Source organism: Herpailurus yagouaroundi, unplaced genomic scaffold (assembly GCF_014898765.1).
Source record: "Herpailurus yagouaroundi ecotype Mexico unplaced genomic scaffold, PumYag 162, whole genome shotgun sequence".
Lineage (NCBI taxonomy): Eukaryota > Metazoa > Chordata > Mammalia > Carnivora > Felidae > Herpailurus > Herpailurus yagouaroundi.
Window position 1 is genome coordinate 50,045,484 of NW_024412403.1, and position 18,169 is coordinate 50,063,652.

At 41.8% G+C, this 18,169-nt stretch overlaps 1 protein-coding gene across 3 annotated transcripts in view; it reads left to right on the forward strand.

Moving 5' to 3' along the window:
• The first annotated feature begins 4,242 nt into the window (after positions 1-4,242).
• The window catches only part of NXPE3 (neurexophilin and PC-esterase domain family member 3), a 44,370-nt gene continuing 30,443 nt past the window's right edge, over positions 4,243-18,169 (forward strand). Inside the window, exons 1-2 of one of the 3 annotated variants that reach the window (XM_040484395.1) lie at positions 4,243-4,349; positions 10,945-11,233. In XM_040484395.1, coding sequence (XP_040340329.1) covers positions 11,141-11,233 — 93 coding nt within the window. In that variant the 5' untranslated portion in view covers positions 4,243-4,349; positions 10,945-11,140. Of the gene's footprint in view, positions 4,350-7,329; positions 7,518-10,944; positions 11,234-18,169 lie in introns of those variants that run through there. The other 2 variants (XM_040484396.1, XM_040484397.1) reach the window with 2 other exon arrangements.

Here is an 18,169-nt window from a genome sequence, read left to right on the forward strand (position 1 = left end):
TATTTCTTTGTGTTGTCTGATTGCTGAGGCTAGGACTTCCAACACTATGTTGAATAACAGTAGTGAGAGTTCCTTTCTTGTATCTTTAAACATTTTTCTTGGAATTAAAAACTGCCCTATTTTTTTTTTAGTCCCATGAATATATACTCACTCTTATTTTTTTTCAGATACTCCACTAGATCTACTGTACACATTTAAGATTTCCCCAAATAATTTCACAAGTCTGATCATCTATCAGTTATCACTCCCTCCCTGCCCTACCCTTTTACTCCTTTATTCTACTCCTTAGAGTATAGATCCTTCTGCTCTGATGTTCTTTTTATTTTTTTACTTTGAAAGTAAAAAAAAAAAAAATTAAATTTGAAATACTTGACACACAATTCTGAGAACTGCTTTGCTGCGTCCCTTAAGTTTTGGTATTTCACCTTTTCATTTTCATTTGTCTCAAGATATTTTTTTTATATCCCTTTAATTTCTACTTTGACTCATTAGATGTTCAGGAATGTGTTTAATTTCTGCGTATTTGTGAATTTTCCAGTTTCTTCCTGTTATTGATTTCTAATTTCACTTCACTGTGGTTGGAAACATACTTGATATAATTTCTATCTTCTTTACTTTGTTGAGACTTGTTTTGTGACCTAACATGATCTATCCTACAAAATGTTCCATGTGCCCTTGAGAAGAATGTGTTCTGCTGCTTTTGTATGTAATGTTCTGTGTGTGATTATTAGATCCGTTTGGGTCTGTACTGTTGTTGAAATCTGCTATTTCCTTACTGATTCTCTGTCTGGATAATTTATTCATTGTTGAGAATAGGATATTAAAGTCTCCAGCTATTATTATATTGCTATTTCTCCTTTTAGTTCTGGAAGTATTTGTTTTATACATTTATGTAATATATCTGATATTCGGATGCATAAATATTTATGTTAGATCTTTTGATGAATTGACCCCTTTATCATCACATACTGACCTTCAAAATTCAGAGAATAGTACACAAAGACTGAAGTTTTATTACATGTAAAATTTACCCCCCAAATATCAAGTAGGATGTCAAGGGGTCTTAGGATGGAGTGTGTACTATGACAACATATATTCACTGAAGGGTGTAGGAAAAAGGGAGATGACCTAAGTAATTTTAGAAAACTGTTTCGAGTGGATAGTATGTGTCATAGTCCATTTAGGGTGCTATAACAGAATACCATGGATTGAGTGGCTTATAAACAATAAGTATATTTCTCACAGTTCTGGGGTAGGAAATCCAAGATCAAGGTACCAACAGATTCAGTGTCTGGTGAGGGTAGCCTTCTGATTCATAGATGACCACCTTCTTAGTGTGTCCTCACATGGTGGAAGGGGTTAAGGAGCTCTCATGTGTCTTAAGCAAAACAAAGGCATACATAAAGAAAGTCCCACACAGGGCAAAACATCCAACACAAGCTATGAGGTCTCTTTCATCTCTTGGTAAGGAAGTGTTGCAGGCTAAGGCTATATGTATGAACGACTGCATGCATGAGACTGCCTTTCCCAGCAAGAGGCAATTAAGGTTAAATGAGGTCATAAGGTAGGGCACTAATCCAACGAGACTGGTGTCCTTATAAAAGGAGAATGGAGAAACAAGATGGGGGTGAAGGTAGAGATGCTTCAGATGACACTCTACTTCGCTTCCCTGTGGCTATGTTCTAGATTGCCAGTCAGGCTGGGTGGTTTGAGGATTATGTCATACAGCACAAGAGGGAGCTGAGGCTACCTATGAAGGAGGACCAGCATTGAGAGCTAGAAGGATTCAAAGACAGGATATGGGAGCAGCAGGAGGAGAAGGTCTGCACTGTCCAGAAGAGCTCCTGAGGCCTCCAAGTGCCTGAGTCCTAGCCCCTCCACCTATGATATAGCACACACAGTTTCTGAAAAAAAAAAAAAAAAGGAGGATGAGGAGACATAGAAAGGTATTTACCTACAAGCCAAGTAGAGAGTTCTCACCAGGACCTGAATCAGCTGGCACCTTGATCTGGGACTTCTAGCTACCAGAACTGTGAGACAATAAATTTCTGTTGTTCGAGCCATCCAGTCTATGGTATTTTATTATGGCAGCCTGAACAGACCAATACAGACACCAAATACTTCTTCCTTCTAGTCTCCTACCCTTGGCAGCATTTTCTTGTGGCCTATGGTGTTTTGGGGGATAGGGTGGTTGGTACCTAATATGACAGTCATCGTTTATTTTGAACAATGGTTTGAGAAGTTTGGGGGCCTAAATTTTAGTCACTTTTTCAAAGGGTTAAGAAGCAAAGTGACTGAAACAGGAACTGATATGGGATCAGAAGTGCTTGTGTCCCAAGCTTCTGCCATCAGAGATGGAGCCAGATGGCTGGTAAATACCCCCCAAGTTAGCTGCATCAGAAACAGGCTTAATTTGTTTATCTAACTTTAAAAGATCCATGCTTTGTGTTTCTTAGAGAAATAAAGTTTAGTAATATTAGCATCTAAACTTTTTTTGCAGCTAGGTCAGAAGCAAACAGTTCCTTTGGTTTTTATGATGACATACAAACCTTATGTTCTCATTTTTCCTCCCAGTTCTCAAAGTTAGATGATCATAAATGTAGCTTTCAGAAATTCCTTATGCCATGTCACAACCTGAGGTAGGGGATTAAAGAGGAAGAGATTTGGGACACTGTGCTAGGGGACTTTTCATTTGTCATTTAATTTATTCCTAAATGCAGGTAGGGTTGCCCCTAATTTACAGTTGAGGAACTGAGCTGAGAGGAGTTGAGTACTTTGCCCCCTGCTAGTAAGAGGCAAAGCTGTAAGTCAGACCCAGTCAGGCCAGGATCCAAATCAAATATTTTCTGTATGATGGTATCTTTTCATTGGGAGTGTGGTGACTTTGTAGTCAGAGTTATTTTAATGAATTAATAGTGATATGCAGGACTCTCTGGTCCTAGGCATTCTCATTTGTGGCTACAATGACCATATATATATATATGTTATATATATGTGTGTGTGTGTGTGTCTTTATACTCAAATGCCTCGGTTATGAGTGCCTGTGTGCTAATGGGGTTATCAGGGATCACTAATGTGGTCCAAAACCGTGACCTAGAAGTCAGCATGTCCTGTTTAAGTATTTGCCACTTGCCAGGCAGCCTAACTGTGAAAGAATAGGTGATGGGGTGTCTGGGAGATAGGACTTACAGCATAAGTTTATCATATGGGGCTCTTCATCCCACACTGAGGCAACGGAAGCCACCTTTTATGAGTAGGCCCTGGAAGACTGAATTTCTCCAGAAAGGAGAATGAAATGGTTACTGCAGAAGAGACAGCCCTGTGTAGAAGGAACCTTCTTTTATTCCACTTACAGGTCTAGGCACCCATGCATGTAGTCCTGCCATGAAAACATCTGAATAAGCACGTAGAGTCCATTGTGGTCAGTAAATGTAAAAATAATTAGTGGTAGTTGCAGTTTATATTAACTCCTCTTCAACCTTGAGATAATAGTCTGGGGGTAGGTCTATTTTTAGAGTCTGCGTTTGGCTCGGATAAATTCCATTAACTCCCCTGTGCACTGAAGAACACAGAGCAGGCCGCAATCCCTTCCAGCTTTCTGAGCAGGGCTTCTGTCTGTCTTCCAAGGACTCCTCTCAGTTCCTGAATGTCGCATAGCTGCGCACCTTTTCCCGCTTAGAAGAATGTACAAAATAGGATAACCCAGAACTGGCGGAGTGGGGGGGGGGGGGGGGCGGGAAACGTATGCAGGCATTTTTGTCCAGAAGTCCTATGCCATACAAAGGGAGAGTAAAAGGGACGGGGCTGTTTTAAGGGCAAATAGACTAAGTCGACTAATTGCAAGCAGGTAAAGACTCAACGACTTGCCGTCTCGGTGCTGGTGCTTGGCCAAGAGTGTTTTCTGGTTGAGGAAACAATAAATTTCGCCACCGACAGGAAAGATGGCCCAAGTAGGGGCTTCTCCGGTTTGGTCACTTTCGCTGACAAGAAAAAAAGGCTTGAAACCGATTACCCGTAGGAAACCTTGGTGTTCGAAGGCGAGAGGAGCCGGTCCCGAGAGTTCAGGTCACAGCGGTGCAGCGAGGCGACCCCCCCCTGCACGCAGGAGCCGGGATTCCAAAGCTTCCTCGCCTAGCGGCTCAGAGGTTCGCGCTCGGCACCCGCGGCTGTCAGTCAGCGTCCTGGGCCCGCCCCTCCCGGAATTCGACCAATCGTAGCCGGGAGTTGGGGGTGAGGCGACGTAGCGGGGCCAGGAAGCAGGGGCCGGGCGGTCTGGCGCAGCGGCTGCAGATCGGGGCGTCCCGATGCCAGGCGGCGGGAGAGCGCAAGGAGAGCAGCTGGGCCTGGAGGTGAGTGCGGGACTGCGGGTTGTACGCGGGCGCCCGCTGGGTCCTTGCAGCTCAAGCGACCTATTGCCTGGCTCCTCGCGTGCGCCTCTCGTCTGCGAAGCCCCTTACTCCGCGCGCGACAGCCCCTGAGTCCCTGGCCTGGTGCAGAGGAGCTCAGACAAGGGGATCGCGACTGGGGGCACTGGAGCCAGAAAGGGGAGACTCTGGCCCTTGGAGGGGGCAGAGCTGCAACCCCGGCAGCCTCGGACCTGAGTTGCCCGAGTCTCTGCAGGTCCCGGTAGGGAGGGGCGGGGCGCGAGCATCTCTGTCCTCAGTTTTCTGCACTTGCTGCAACGCCGGCAGGTGCAGCTGCCAAAGACCCCTCCCTAACCCAGTGCGGTCCATTTTGCGACGCCTCTCTCCTTATTCCCCAATCTCCGGTTTCGTTGCTGCTGTGGGCCCCAGCTGCCACTTGCCTGGCGATGTTCTCACACTTTGGACTCTTCTGGCATTACTCAGCTGACGCTTTGGGACATCAGATTCAGATCGTATGGGGAGAGAAGAGTGTGACTTTGCAAGGTGTGATGTGGAAACCCTGGCCTGGATCCGTTTGATCAGAGGCCACCAGGGTGGTGGTCAGGGGCATTCTCAGTCAGGATTTATGTGAATTTTGTGTGTAATTGTCTGTAAAATTTTCCTTTCTTTTCATTATTTAAAGGAGGATTGTTGCCGTATTTCCTAAAGATGAAGAATGACACTGCTCAGTGGGCCTTCCCCCTCCTCACTGTGGTTATCATTTGGAACATCAGGGTGTGCTTGAAGCTGGCGGGACTCCCAGACCCCGATCATTAATTGTCTGATTCCATGCAGTGGAGACAGCAACACACTATTATTCCTCCATGGTGTTTGGGTTCTGCTTTTCTTTGACTGTGCTTAGTTCTCTTCTCTCCTTGACAACCTCTGGCCTGATACAGTGCTGTTATTTGTTGCTGAGAAAGGAAACGAAGGAAAGGAAACTGAAGTGAGTTTGGCTGTCCCTATTGCCCTGGATTCGGATTGTCCTGAGGGGACAGTGTAGGTTACAATTCAGAGATTATTTTGGAAAGGCCATCCCTGACTGAATGATAGGAGTAACACCCCTGGGCACCGCATACTAGTGGTTCCCCTATTTGGCTATATATTATGATTAAATATTATAATATTTGGAGACCTCTTTTAAAAAGCTGTTTCTTGGGACTTGCTCCCACAGATTCCTATTCAGTGTAGTCTGATTCTGAGTCTAGTCTAGTCATCGGCGTTGTTAAAAGCTTACACGATGATATTCATGGGCATGCAAGGTTAAAGAACACAGCCTATTAATGTGCTTTATATTTTCTTATAGCACTTAATACTCTGTGACTTATTTAACTGGTTTGTTTACTTCTCAACCCCTCCCCTCCATGAAAGCATGGGGTGCTGCTTTGGTGGAAGGGCAAAGAAGGCCTAGGTGAGTCAGCACTTTGGGTGTGTGAGATGAGGGTACATGAAAGAGAACTAGAATCAGAGGAACCAAGTCCTGCAGACTTCTGCTGTGCTTCATCTTTGTCCAGGAGTTGACCTTGTTTGGTGATCCATCATTTTCACGGTCTTGGATAGGTCTCCAGTTCTCTCTCTAGATCCTAGCCCGTTAAGTTTCAAGGTCTTACTCAGTCCCCTATGAAACATAGCTGCTCTTTGTTATTTATTTTTTGAAGTATAGTTGATATACAATATTACATTAGTTTCAGGTGTATGTCACAGTGATTTGACATTTATGTACATTATGAAACGATCAGCATGATCAACGTAGTTACCATCTGTCACCATACAAAGCTATTACAAAATTATTCACTATATTCCCTGTGCTATATTTGCATCCCCATAACTTATTTATTTGGTAACTGGAAGTTTGTACCTTTTCATCCTCCTCACCTATTTTTCCCATCCCCCCATTTCCCTCTGGCAACCACCAGTTTGTTCTGTATATTTATGAGTTATATAGCTGCAATTTGGAAAGTTTGATATATAAGTATTTAAGTTTGGGAATATTCCTTATAAATCTGTCATTTGTCTCATGTAGGGGTCTGTGTTTTCTAAATTGAAATTCTAGACACTTGGTCTGAAAAGCACGATTATATAAATATGGATAGCAGTTCAGAGTATTTAGGATGGGCCGTGTGCCAGAAATTGGATGTGTGGTTATCCTCTAATACATTGTCTTTGTGAAATGGTTGTCTAAGAACTTTAGTTCCCTAGAGGATGGGTTTACTGCTTGATTTTCTCTTAAAAGTACTAGCTCAACTATCTCATTGATGTTACTGACAACTGTAATTCCAAGTGATGTAAGCAATCACTTTGTAATTCTCTTATGAAAGAGGGTGGGAGGTCCAGTAGGTAATGACAGTCTAGGGTTGTTGTGATGGACCATAAAGAAGTTAGATTGGCTGGCAAGTAGTCTCAATCAACTTTGGAGAAAGAGACTCAACAGACCACAAATTTTACTTTCTGCTTGTCCTTTGAACATGAATATGAAACATGAGTAAGGGGTGGACTGACAGATCAGAAGGATTTGAAAACAAGACCACTCAAGTTTAAATTCCTCATGAAGTAATCATAACTTTTAGATCTGTCTGGACACTGCTTGTTTTCTGTAGGTAGGATGGATTGTTGAAGTACATGGTTATTCTAGTCTTTAAGAAAAATAACGTAGGAGGCTTTTATCTTTTCTTTTTCAGTTATATTGCTATTTATAAAGTTGTGACCTTCAGCTCAGCTCTGGGAGTGATTTGCCGTGTTTAAGTTCATATATGTAAACATCCAGTTACGGTTTTTTATTAGTAGTAAAGGAAATGTTTCTCCTACTATGTTGTACTGAAATCTATGTGCATCTCAGTAGAAAATTACACTCTTGATTTCAAATACGTTTTCCTTTATGTTCAGTATCTTTAACCTATATATCATGTGCTTATCTCTGCTGGAGCAGGAAGAATGGTATAAAAATGAAAAAACATCAACCTATGCTTTGAATGTGGCAAGAAGAGAATAAGGGCTATTGTCGTGATTGCTTGAATGCAGGACTTCACACTGGAAGAAAAGTTAGATGTAAACTCTAATTTCTTAGTTGTAATAAGCATCTCTTCTTGGGAATTGGAGATTTCAAAAAAGAAAAAGGTAAATTACATTCAATAATATAGTTTATTTTCGGTTGATCTAGGAAACTTTTTCTTAGAGTCATTCCCATCTAGCACTTTTGTTTTTATTCAGTTCTAAGGCAATTTGAGATACCAAATGATATTGTTCTGATGTCTTGGCAAACAGCTTTCTTGTTATAATGCCTAGGTTTTATATTGGTAGGAAAATAGCAGAGAACTGTTAAACATTTCTTCTTTCACTTTGAAATTTTTCATTTTGTTTGTTTATTTATTTATTTATTTATTTATTTATTTATTTATTATATTTTAAGTGTTTGTTTATTTTTGAGAGAGAGAGAGTGCGCACAAGCCAGGGAGGGGCAGAGAGAGAGGGAGACACAATCTGAAGCAGGCTCCAGGCTCTGAGCTTGTGAGTGCAGAGTCTGATGCAGGGCTTGAACTCAAGAACTGTGAGATCATGACCTGAGCCAAAGTCAGAAACTTACCAAACTGAGCCACCCAGGCACCCCTGAAAATTTTCATTTTAGCTTGAGTTGTTTTCCTATATTTGCTTTAATATTCTGTTTCTCCTTATGGCTTATCTTTATTACTTTTAGAAACCCGCTTTTTTTCTTTATATTTGTGATTTTTATTTCCTGGCAAAAAATTAAGACATCGAGATAAAGATGAAGGAGAAAAACAGAAACTGCTGAGAGGTGACACCTGTCAACATTTTAATATATGTCTTTTTTAAATGTTTATTTATTTATTTTGAGAGAGAGGGAGCATGAGCAAGGGAGGAGCAGAAAGAGGAGAGAGAATCCCAAGCAGGGTCCTCACTGTCAGCACAGAGCCCAACACAGGACTCAATCTCACGACCCTGAGATGATGACCTGATCCAATATCAAGTCAGATGCTTAACCGACCGAGCCACCCAGGCGCCCCTAATATTATGTGTCTTTCTAAAGAGAGGTCTTAGTGCTCCTCAGACCACATTTGCTTAGATGTACAGATGAGTCTCTCACATCTCAGTGCTGTACTTGCTCATGGCGGGAAGTCAGGTCTTTTCTCGGCATGACCTTCCAGGAATGACTTTTAGTTTAAGTCCCTGGCTGTGAGGGGCTTCTTGCATATTTGCTTTGCTACCTGTGTCCCTGTAGTCCCTGTAGCTCTGGGGTCTGCTGCCCTTGCCGTCCTTCTCCACCACTGGCTGCCGCTGTGCTGCTGCTAACTGGCTCTGAATAACACATTGTCTAAACTGCTGGCATTTCCACAGTACACAGACTATGCTTCCTATGGTGCTGCTGAATTTCTGTGGAGTGTCATCTTTGGCCTTTTCCCTCTCTGGGCATAAGAGAAACCTATGATTTTTATGGCCAACTCCTCGAGAAGGGTTTCTATAGAGGAGCAGTGTGCCCTGTTGACAGTTATTTCTTCTATTTCACTGCTATTCCTTCCCAGAATTTACAGGCACTTTGAGGTGAGTGGGTGCCTTGGTGTTGGAGAGGGGTGGTGTTGAGGGCTCATCACGTGGTTCGGTGTGTGGTATCCCTGTAGAGGTGGTCAGGAGTGCTGGATCTGTTCTAACTCAGTTTAGGAAGGGAACCACCTCTTCCCTAATATGAGTGCTAGCTTTTCCCTGAGAATTTCTGGCGCCTAGTACAGTGTGTGGTACAGAACAGACTTCCATAATTATTTGTGGCATGGATGGTTGAATCCACATATATCACGTAAGGGAAGACGTCCTGTGAGGGAATCAAGGAAGTATGATATATTGTTATTACGAAGCAGCTTTTTCTCTGATACATGGTTTCTGGTTTGTGTTTAAAAACTTTTTCTTTAATGTTTGTTTATTTTTGATAGAGAGACAGAGTGCCGAGCCAGGGAGGGGCAGAGAGAGAGGGAGACACAGAATCCGAAGCAGGCCCCAGGCTCTGAGCTGTCAGCACAGAGCTCCACGCGGGGCTCGAACTCACAGACCGTGAGATCATGACCTGAGCCGAAGTCAGACGCTCAACTGACTGAGACACTCAGGGGCCCCTGTTTTTTGTTTTGTTTTGTTTTTTAATGTAATCATAATTGGTATAGTCTTGTCATGGGGACAAGAACTACAAATACAGAGAAGTGAAATCACTGAGAAGTGAAATGAGAAGAAGAGAGTGCTGTGGGAGTTCAGAGGATGGAGAGCATGCTAGAATAGCTTAGCCCTGTCTCCTTTATGAAGTGCAGGTGAGGAAGAGTTGTTGTGGTCCCTGCGCATGGGAATGCATTGGATAGGTGGAGTGGAAGAGTGAGGGGGTGGCGGGTCATGCCAGACCCCATACAGAGCTAAAGGAAGTGCTGGTGCAGCGAAGTGTTCCCAGATCCTCCCATGGCAGTTATGCACCCTTTCACCTTGCCTTCTCCACCCTGCGCTCTGGTCCTCCTTGGAAAGTCTCGCTACGAATAAAATATGAGTACTTTTTCTGCTTACCTATATCAAAATAACACCTGGGGGAGGGGAGCATTTTGAATTCCTTGTGTGGGAGAACAATTAGGAGCAGCAGGCTCTGACATCCTCCACCTCTAGCATTTATGATGATGGATTTGGGTGTCCTCTTAATTGTCGGGCTTAGTTTTTCTGTCCTGCATCTTCAGGGCAAGTGTCTTCCTTTCTGTGCCGTTACTCAGCTGAGGGAGGACCAGTTCTACATCTGCGCTGAGAGAGCTGGAAATCCAAAGGGCATTTCCTATCCCCTGCCATGCAGAGGGACAGCACTGTTTTCTCGAAGTCGGGATGGTTTGCACAGTATCCCAGATCTCCTCCTAAAATCACAAGGTTTCCTCCTAATGCTCTTCAAACACAATTACTTTAGGAATGTTATATGACTTGAACTATAAGAGAAGGGGAGGGATTTTATTTACTTAGACCTCTAGAAGTTGAACAGTTACTTTAATTTTCTACCTCTAAGAGTTTGAAGACATTCTTCTTTGCCTTTTTAAAAAGTTAAAACCGGGGCGCCTGGGTGGCGCAGTCGGTTGAGCGTCCGACTTCAGCCAGGTCACGATCTCGCGGTCCGGGAGTTCGAGCCCCGCGTCGGGCTCTGGGCTGATGGCTCAGAGCCTGGAGCCTATTTCTGATTCTGTGTCTCCCTCTCTCTCTGCTCCTCCCCCGTTCATGCTCTGTCTCTCTCTGTCCCAAAAATAAATAAACGTTGAAAAAAAAAATTAAAAAAAAAAAAATAAAAAGTTAAAACCTAAATAGGTTGCAGGACAACTATCACTGTATTTATATGGAAGCCTGGGGTTGGGTTTGAGCAAGTTGTCTGGATATGGAACAGATCTCACTGTGCTCTGGCTCTTTGCTTTCTCCTCATGACTCTGGGCCTTTGAGAAGGTTAAGGAAGAAGAAATGTCATGTCCTTCCTCTTACGCCACCCGAGACCGTTGCAGTTGGTAATTTGTGTTCTCATCTCCCCTCTTTGAAGGAGTCCCTTGAAGAAAAATGTGCTTCTTAAATCAACCCCAGCCTCTCCTCTGTACAAAGAACTCTTTGTGATACTAACAGAAAAGAAGCAAATTAAACTAAAAGCTTATCTGCAGCTCAGAAGAACAAGGAAATGGAGTTTTGAGGAGTGGAGGTAGCCTGGCGTCAGCCATGGGTGATCAAGACACAGCCAGACAATGTGGATCAATTTCTTCAAACTACGGCTTTTCTGCTGCCTGCTTGCAGTGCTGATGGTGGTGGTGTTGGTCATCAATGTTACTCAGGTGGAGGTGAGTATGTCGTATTCTCCTTCATGACTAAGGTAACCAAATTAAGGATTTGGGGCTAAGTAGCCTGGGAAATGTTGGTCATCAGAAAACTTACCCAGGCCATAGCTTTTGTTTTCATTTTCTCAGTAAGGGTTTGGGTCCCTTCAGTGGTTATATCCTGTGTTGTCACAAAAGGTACAGTGATGAAGATGAGAGACATGGTTTCTTCACTTATGGAGCTCATATTCTCAGTGTGCACAGGAGAAAATAATGAGTAGTCATAATCATACAGTAATAATAAATGATAATTTGAAATTGTGAACAGTACTATAAAGATAGGAAAGCAGGCTACTCTGTAGCAGTTTAGAGAGATGAAGGAAAGCTTACTCAAGGAGGGGACCTTTTAGCGGACTCCCAGCAAAGAGCTGAAGTGTCTCAGAGGAGGGAGTTGATGAGTCTGTTCTGAAGACTATCACACAAGGGCAGAGACTGTGTCTTCCTGAACCCCCTCAACTGCCTGGCGCTGAGAAGGAACTTAGCGGCATCCCCCTCCCCCACTCTGCCACTCACTGCACAGATTCATAGGACACCAAAATTTATGGAGTGATTCTGTATAAGATGCTGCTGTCTGTCTTGTTCGCTTGTGGTACTTCTCAGGTCCAACGTAATCATGGTGTTTCTCTGCTTATTGGGTTTTGCTATAGATTGAATGTCTGTGTCCCCAAACATTTGGGCCCTGTGGGAGCTCAGATTACTGTTGTCTTTCATGCTTTCAAGTAGTTTTTTTATTCCGCCTCCAGGAGTTTCATCATGCACTTGTGCCCTCCAGTACTCTGCCAAGTACGCAAGTGGGACCCTCTGTAGATCTCCCAAGATCTCTCTCTCTCTCTCTCTCACTCTGTACCTCTCCTCCTGTCACTCTGTCCTGTGGATTCACCTTGGTCTTTCAAGACTCGGCCACATCTCTTCAACTTGAGCAGTTGGCCAGGCCCCACTTGGGTTCTGCTCTCCATGCTGCAGCCTGGAAATGCTTTCAAGGGTGCAAGCAAAGGATCACCCCCTGCATTTCCTTTCAGGCATCTTTGTCATTTGTTGTCTGATGTCCAATGTCTGGAAAACCATTGTTTCATATATTTTGGACTTTAAAAAAAAAGCTATTTCAGGTGGAAGGGTAAATCTTACTGTTTTTTTATCTTGGCTGGAAGTTGAAGTCTAAGGAATTTGAATTTGAGGGGAAAGTGATAATTAAGAAGCTGGAGGGGAGGGGCGCCTAGGTGGCTCAGTTAAGTGTCCGACTTTGGCTTGGGTCATGATCTCATGGTTTGTGAGTTCAAGCCCCACTTCACACACTCTGTTGTCTGTGAGGAGTCTGCTTTGGATCCTGTGTCCCTACCGCCCCTCCCCCCGCCATCCCTCTCTGGCTCACACTCTCAAAAATAAATAAACATTTATTAAAAAAATAAAACTGGGGGGTATGGGGAGAAGGATTAATGGGCCAAGGAGAGGAGATAATGGGATCTAGAACACAAGTGGAGCATATAACTCTGTAGGATGAGAGACACGGTATATTGTGTCTCTCTTGTTCTTGTTGTTCTTGCAGTATTAAGTATGTAGGGAGAGCCGTGCTCCTTTCTCTGAGCTAAGAAGGAAAAATATCATGGTAGTTGGCAATGTAGATACATTCACTGCTGGAGGGTAAGACATTGAAGCAGTTCTTGCCCATAGAGGAGGTGGAGGGTGGAAGGAGGAGAGTGCTGCCCAACAGGTTTGTGTGTAGGGCCTTGGAGAACAGGGTTGGGAGATAGACAGGGGCAGTAACTTTTCAAGACCAGAGGTGTGCATGGCACTCACCTTCACTGGTTTTGTGAGTGAGTGTGTGTGTGTGTGTGTGTGTGTGTGTGTGTGTTTTACCACATTCAACAGCCTTGGTATACAAATAGAGAAAACCTTGTATGGGTCTAGGTTCAGTGAGGAGACAGGAGAAGGGACAGAGACTTGAGAGGGCAGGCCAGAGTCTCACATCATTAATATGACAGTCAGGAAGGCATGTGAGAAAATTCCCATAATAGTCCAGCTTTAGTTCTTGAAAACTTCTGGACTGAATGGTAACTAACAGCTCTATCTACACAAACAAACTCAGCCCTAAGGGAGGGGAGATAGCAGTAATCATTGATTAAGACAATTCTTACCTTGAAAATAGCAAATAGGTCTTTTGTTGGAGTTCAGTAAAACATTTTCCCTGTCTGAAGAGTCATCTTGTCCCAGACGAAAATATTGTCATGGCTTTTAAACTGTTCAATTTATTACTGTGATGAGAACTGACAAAGAAGCTTGGGGTGGGGATGAGGAGTGGGAAAGCCTCTGAAGCTTGGCAACCTGCCCTCCCTTAATCCCCTTTCCATCCTATGCATCTTGGTCCTGACTATACTTTTCATGCAATTAGAGTATCTCAGCATTTTCTAAAAAGTACACACTCAGTTTTAAGTAAAAATATCACATAAAGTGTATATAGCAATATCCAGCTAAAGATTGTAGAGGGAATCATTATTTCTCTGATAAGCTCTCATTGAGCATGGCCTGCATTTATTTATTTGTTTTTTCCTCTTATTCATTGATATATATATATACATATATATAGTTTTTTCTGATTATAAAAACAATACCAGTTTATTAGGACTTTTGGCTGCAAGAAACCTGATTCTGGCTGGCTTTAATATTAAGGACTATTTGGGGCACCTGGGTGGCTCAGTCAGTTAGGCATCTGACTCTTGATCTCAGGGTCATGAGTTGCAGCCCTGTGTTGGGCTCTGTGCTGGGTGTGAAGCTTACTTAAAAAAAAAATTCACATGGCTCAGCCCCAAGTATCTGGTGATTCTTGGATTAGGCTGCTTGGGTCAATCAGCTGGTCTTTAAAAAAAAAAAATCCAGGGGCGCCTGGGTGGCGCAGTCGGTTAAGCGTCCGACTTCAGCCAGGTCACGATCTCGCGGTCCGTGAGTTCGAGCCCCGCATCAGGCTCTGGGCTGATGGCTCGGAGCCTGTTTCCGATTCTGTGTCTCCCTCTCTCTCTGCCCCTCCCCCGTTCATGCTCTGTCTCTCTCTGTCCCAAAAATAAATAAAAAACGTTGAAAAAAAAATTAAAAAAAAATCCAGTATAATTAACATACATTGTTATATTAGTATCAAGTGAAGAATATAGTGATTCACCAATTCTGTGCATTATTCAGTACTCATCCCAGTAAGTGTTCTCTTAATCCCCTTCACTTATTTCATTCATCCCCCTCCCCTCCTCCCCAGCTCTCTTCTGGTAACCACCAGTTTGTCCTCTATATTTAAGTGTCTGTTTTTTTTGCTTGTTTTTTTTTCTTTCTTTGTTTTGTTTCTTAAATTTCACATATGAGTGAATTCATAGGGTTTTTGTCTTTCTCTGACTGACTTTCACTTAGCATTATACCTTCTGGATCCATCTATGTTGTTGCAAATGGCAAGATTTCATTCTTCCTATAGCTGAGTAATATTCCATTACACACACACACACACACACACACACACACACACACGCATACACACCATCTCTTCTTTCTTCATTTTTCTTTATTTGGACACTTGGGTTGCTTCTATATGTTGGCTATTGTAAATAATGCTATAGTAAACATAATAGTGGTGCATATATTTTCTCACATTAGTGTTTTCATTTTCTTTAGGTGAATACCCAATAGTGCAATTACTGGATCATATGGTAATTCCATTTTTAACTTTTTGAGGAAACCTCCTTACTGTTTTCCACAGTGGCTGCACCAGTTTGCATTCCTACCAACAGTGCACAAGGGTTCCTTTTTGTCCACATCCTTGCCAATGCTTGTTGTCTCTTCTGTTATTGATTTTCGCCATTCTGACAGGTATGAGGGCATATCTCATCATGGTTTTGATTTGCATTTCCCTGATAATGAGTGATGTTGAGGATCTTTTTCATGTGTCTGTTGACCATCTGTATGCCTTCTTTGGAAAAATGTCTGTTCATGTCTTCTGTCTACTTTTAAGTTGGATTATTTGTTTTTTTGTGTATTCAGTTATATAAATTCTTTATATATTTTTGGTAGTAACCCTTTATTAGATTTGTCATTTGCAAATATCTCCTCCCATTCTGTAGGTTGTCCTTTTGTTTTATTGATTGTTTTCCTTTGCTGTGCAGAAGCTTTTTATTTTGATATATTCCCAGTTGTTTACATGCGCTTTTGTTTACCTTACCTTGGGAGATGTATCTAGAAGAATGTTGCTATGGCCAATTTAAGAGGAATTACTGCCCGTGCTCTCTTTTAGAATTTTGATGGCTTCCTGTCTTACGTTTAGGTCTTTCATCCATTTTGAGTTTATTTTTGTGTGTGGTGTAAGAAGATTCATTCTTTTGCATGTAGCTGTCCAGTTTTCCCAGCATCATTTGTTGAAGAGACTTTTTCCTATTGCATATTCTTGCCATCTTTGTCATAGATTAATTGGCCAAGTAATCGTGGGTTTATCTCTGGGCTCTCCGTTCTGTTCTGTTGATCTGTGTGTCTATTTTTGTGCTAGTACCATACTGTTTTGATTACTTTGTTTGCAGTCTATCTTGAAATCTGGGATTGTGCTATCTCCAGTTTTGTTCTTTTTTTTTCAAGATTGCATTGGCTATTCAGCATCTTTTGTGGTTCCGTACAAATTTTAGGATTATTTCTTCTAGTTCTGTGAAAATACTGTTGGTATTTGATAGGGATTGCATTAAATCCATAGACTGCTTTGGGTAGTATGAACCTTTTAACAATATTTGTTCTCCCAATCCATGAGCATGGAGTATCTTTCCATGTGTTTGTGTGGACTTCGGTTTCTTTCATCAGTGTTTTATAGTTTTCAGAGTACATCTTTCACCTCCCTGGTTAAGTTTATTTCTAAGTATTTTTATTATTTTTGGTGCAATTATAAATGGGATTGTTTTCCTAATTTCTCTTTCTGCTGCTTCATTGTTAGTGTGTAGAAATGCAATGGATATCTGTCTATTGATTTTGTATCCTGACATTGGCTGCTCTTGAATAGCTGGGGTGGCTACCCAAGGAACAAGAGTAAGAGTGGAAAGGAAGAGAGGAAAAGGGTAGCAAGGAGAAGAGGGGGTGTTGTGAGCATGCGTTAATGGTCTGTTATATCCTTACAACAACTTGAAAAGAGAGGGAGGCTGGAATATTTCCTAATAGGTAATCAGTAGGTAAGGGAAATTTTTTCTTTCTTTTTATTGAGATATAGTTGACATATAACATGTAAGTTTAAGGTATACAGTGTGTAGATTTGATACACTTATATATTGCAATATGATTATGACCATAGGATTTCATAATATCATATACATATCAAAGACATGTATAACATAGTCTTTAATCCATTTTGAGTGGTGTAAGATACGGATTAGTTTCATTTGTCTGCATGTGATTATAGTTTTTCCAACACCATTTGTTGAAGAGACTGTTTTCCCCGTTAAGTATTTGGGCTCTCTTGTCAAGTATTAGTTGATCCCAGGGTTGCTTGGCTGGCTCTGTCAGTAGAGCATGTGACTCTTGATCTTGGGTCATGAGTTTGAGCCCTACATCGGGCATAGAGATTACTTTTAAAAATTTAGTTGATCAATATGTGAGGGTTTATTTCTGGACATTTGATTCTATTCTGTATTTATGCCAGTACCATACCGTTTTTTTAAATGCTTGTTCATTTATTTTGAGAGAGATAGAGAGAGTGCACAAGCTGGGGGAGGGGCAGAGAGAGAGAGGGGAGAGAGAATCCCAAGCAGTCTTTATGTTCACCGTGGAGCCCAGTGTGGGGCTGTATCCCATGAACCATGAGATCATGACCTAAGCCGAAATCAGGAGTCAGTCGCTTAACCAGCTGAGCCACCCAGGTGCCCATGTTTTGATTACTATAACTCTGTAGTGTAGTTTGAAATCAGGAAGTGTGATACCTTCAGCTTTGTTCTTGTTTCTTAGGATTGCTCTATTTGGGGTCTTTTATGGTTCTATACAAACTCTGTTTTTCCTACTTTTTATTAAAAATGCCATTGGAATTTTGATAGGGATTGCTTTATAAATGTCTGTTAGGTCCATTTAATCTAATGTATGTATGGTTCAAGTCCAATGTTTCCTTGTTGATTTTCTGTCTGGATGATCTGTCCATTGCTGAGAGTGGAATATTGAAGTCCCCTACTATTATTTTATTGTTTTCTCTTTCTCCCTGTAGTTCTGTTAGAATTTGATTAATATATAGGCGTTCTGATGTTGAGTCGGTATATGTTTATGATTGTTATATCTTCTTGATGAATTCACCTGTTTATCATTATATAATGACCTTTTTTGTCTCTTGTTACTGTTTTTGGCTTAAAATCTATTTTGTCTGATATAAGTGTAGCCACTCCCTCTTTCTTTTAGTTTCTACTTGTATGGACTATCTTTTTTCATCCCTTTGCTTTCAGCCTGTGTGTGTCTTTAAATCTGGAGTATCTTGTAGGCTGCCTATAGTTGGGTCTTTTTTTTTTTTTTTTAAATATATTCAGCTACTATTTGCCTGTTGCCTGGTGAATTTAATCTACTTATATTTAGAGTATTTATTGATATGTAAAGGCTTACCATGCCATCTTATTAAGTGCTTTCTGAATGTTTTGTGTTTTCATAGTTTCTTTTTTCCTATGTTTCTGCCTTCTTTTGTAAATTGGTGTTTTTCTATGGTGGTATGCTCGGTTTTTCCTTTCTTTCTCTTGTGAATCTTCTCTATGGTGTTGCTTTGTGAGTACCATGGAACTTACATAAAATATCTCTTCAATAAAGCAGCCCATTTTAAGCTTACAGCAACTTAACTTCAGTAGTATACAAAGCTCCACCCTTGTACTCTCTCCCTTTATATTTTTGATGTCACAATTTACCTTTTTTATATTGTGTGTTCATTAAATT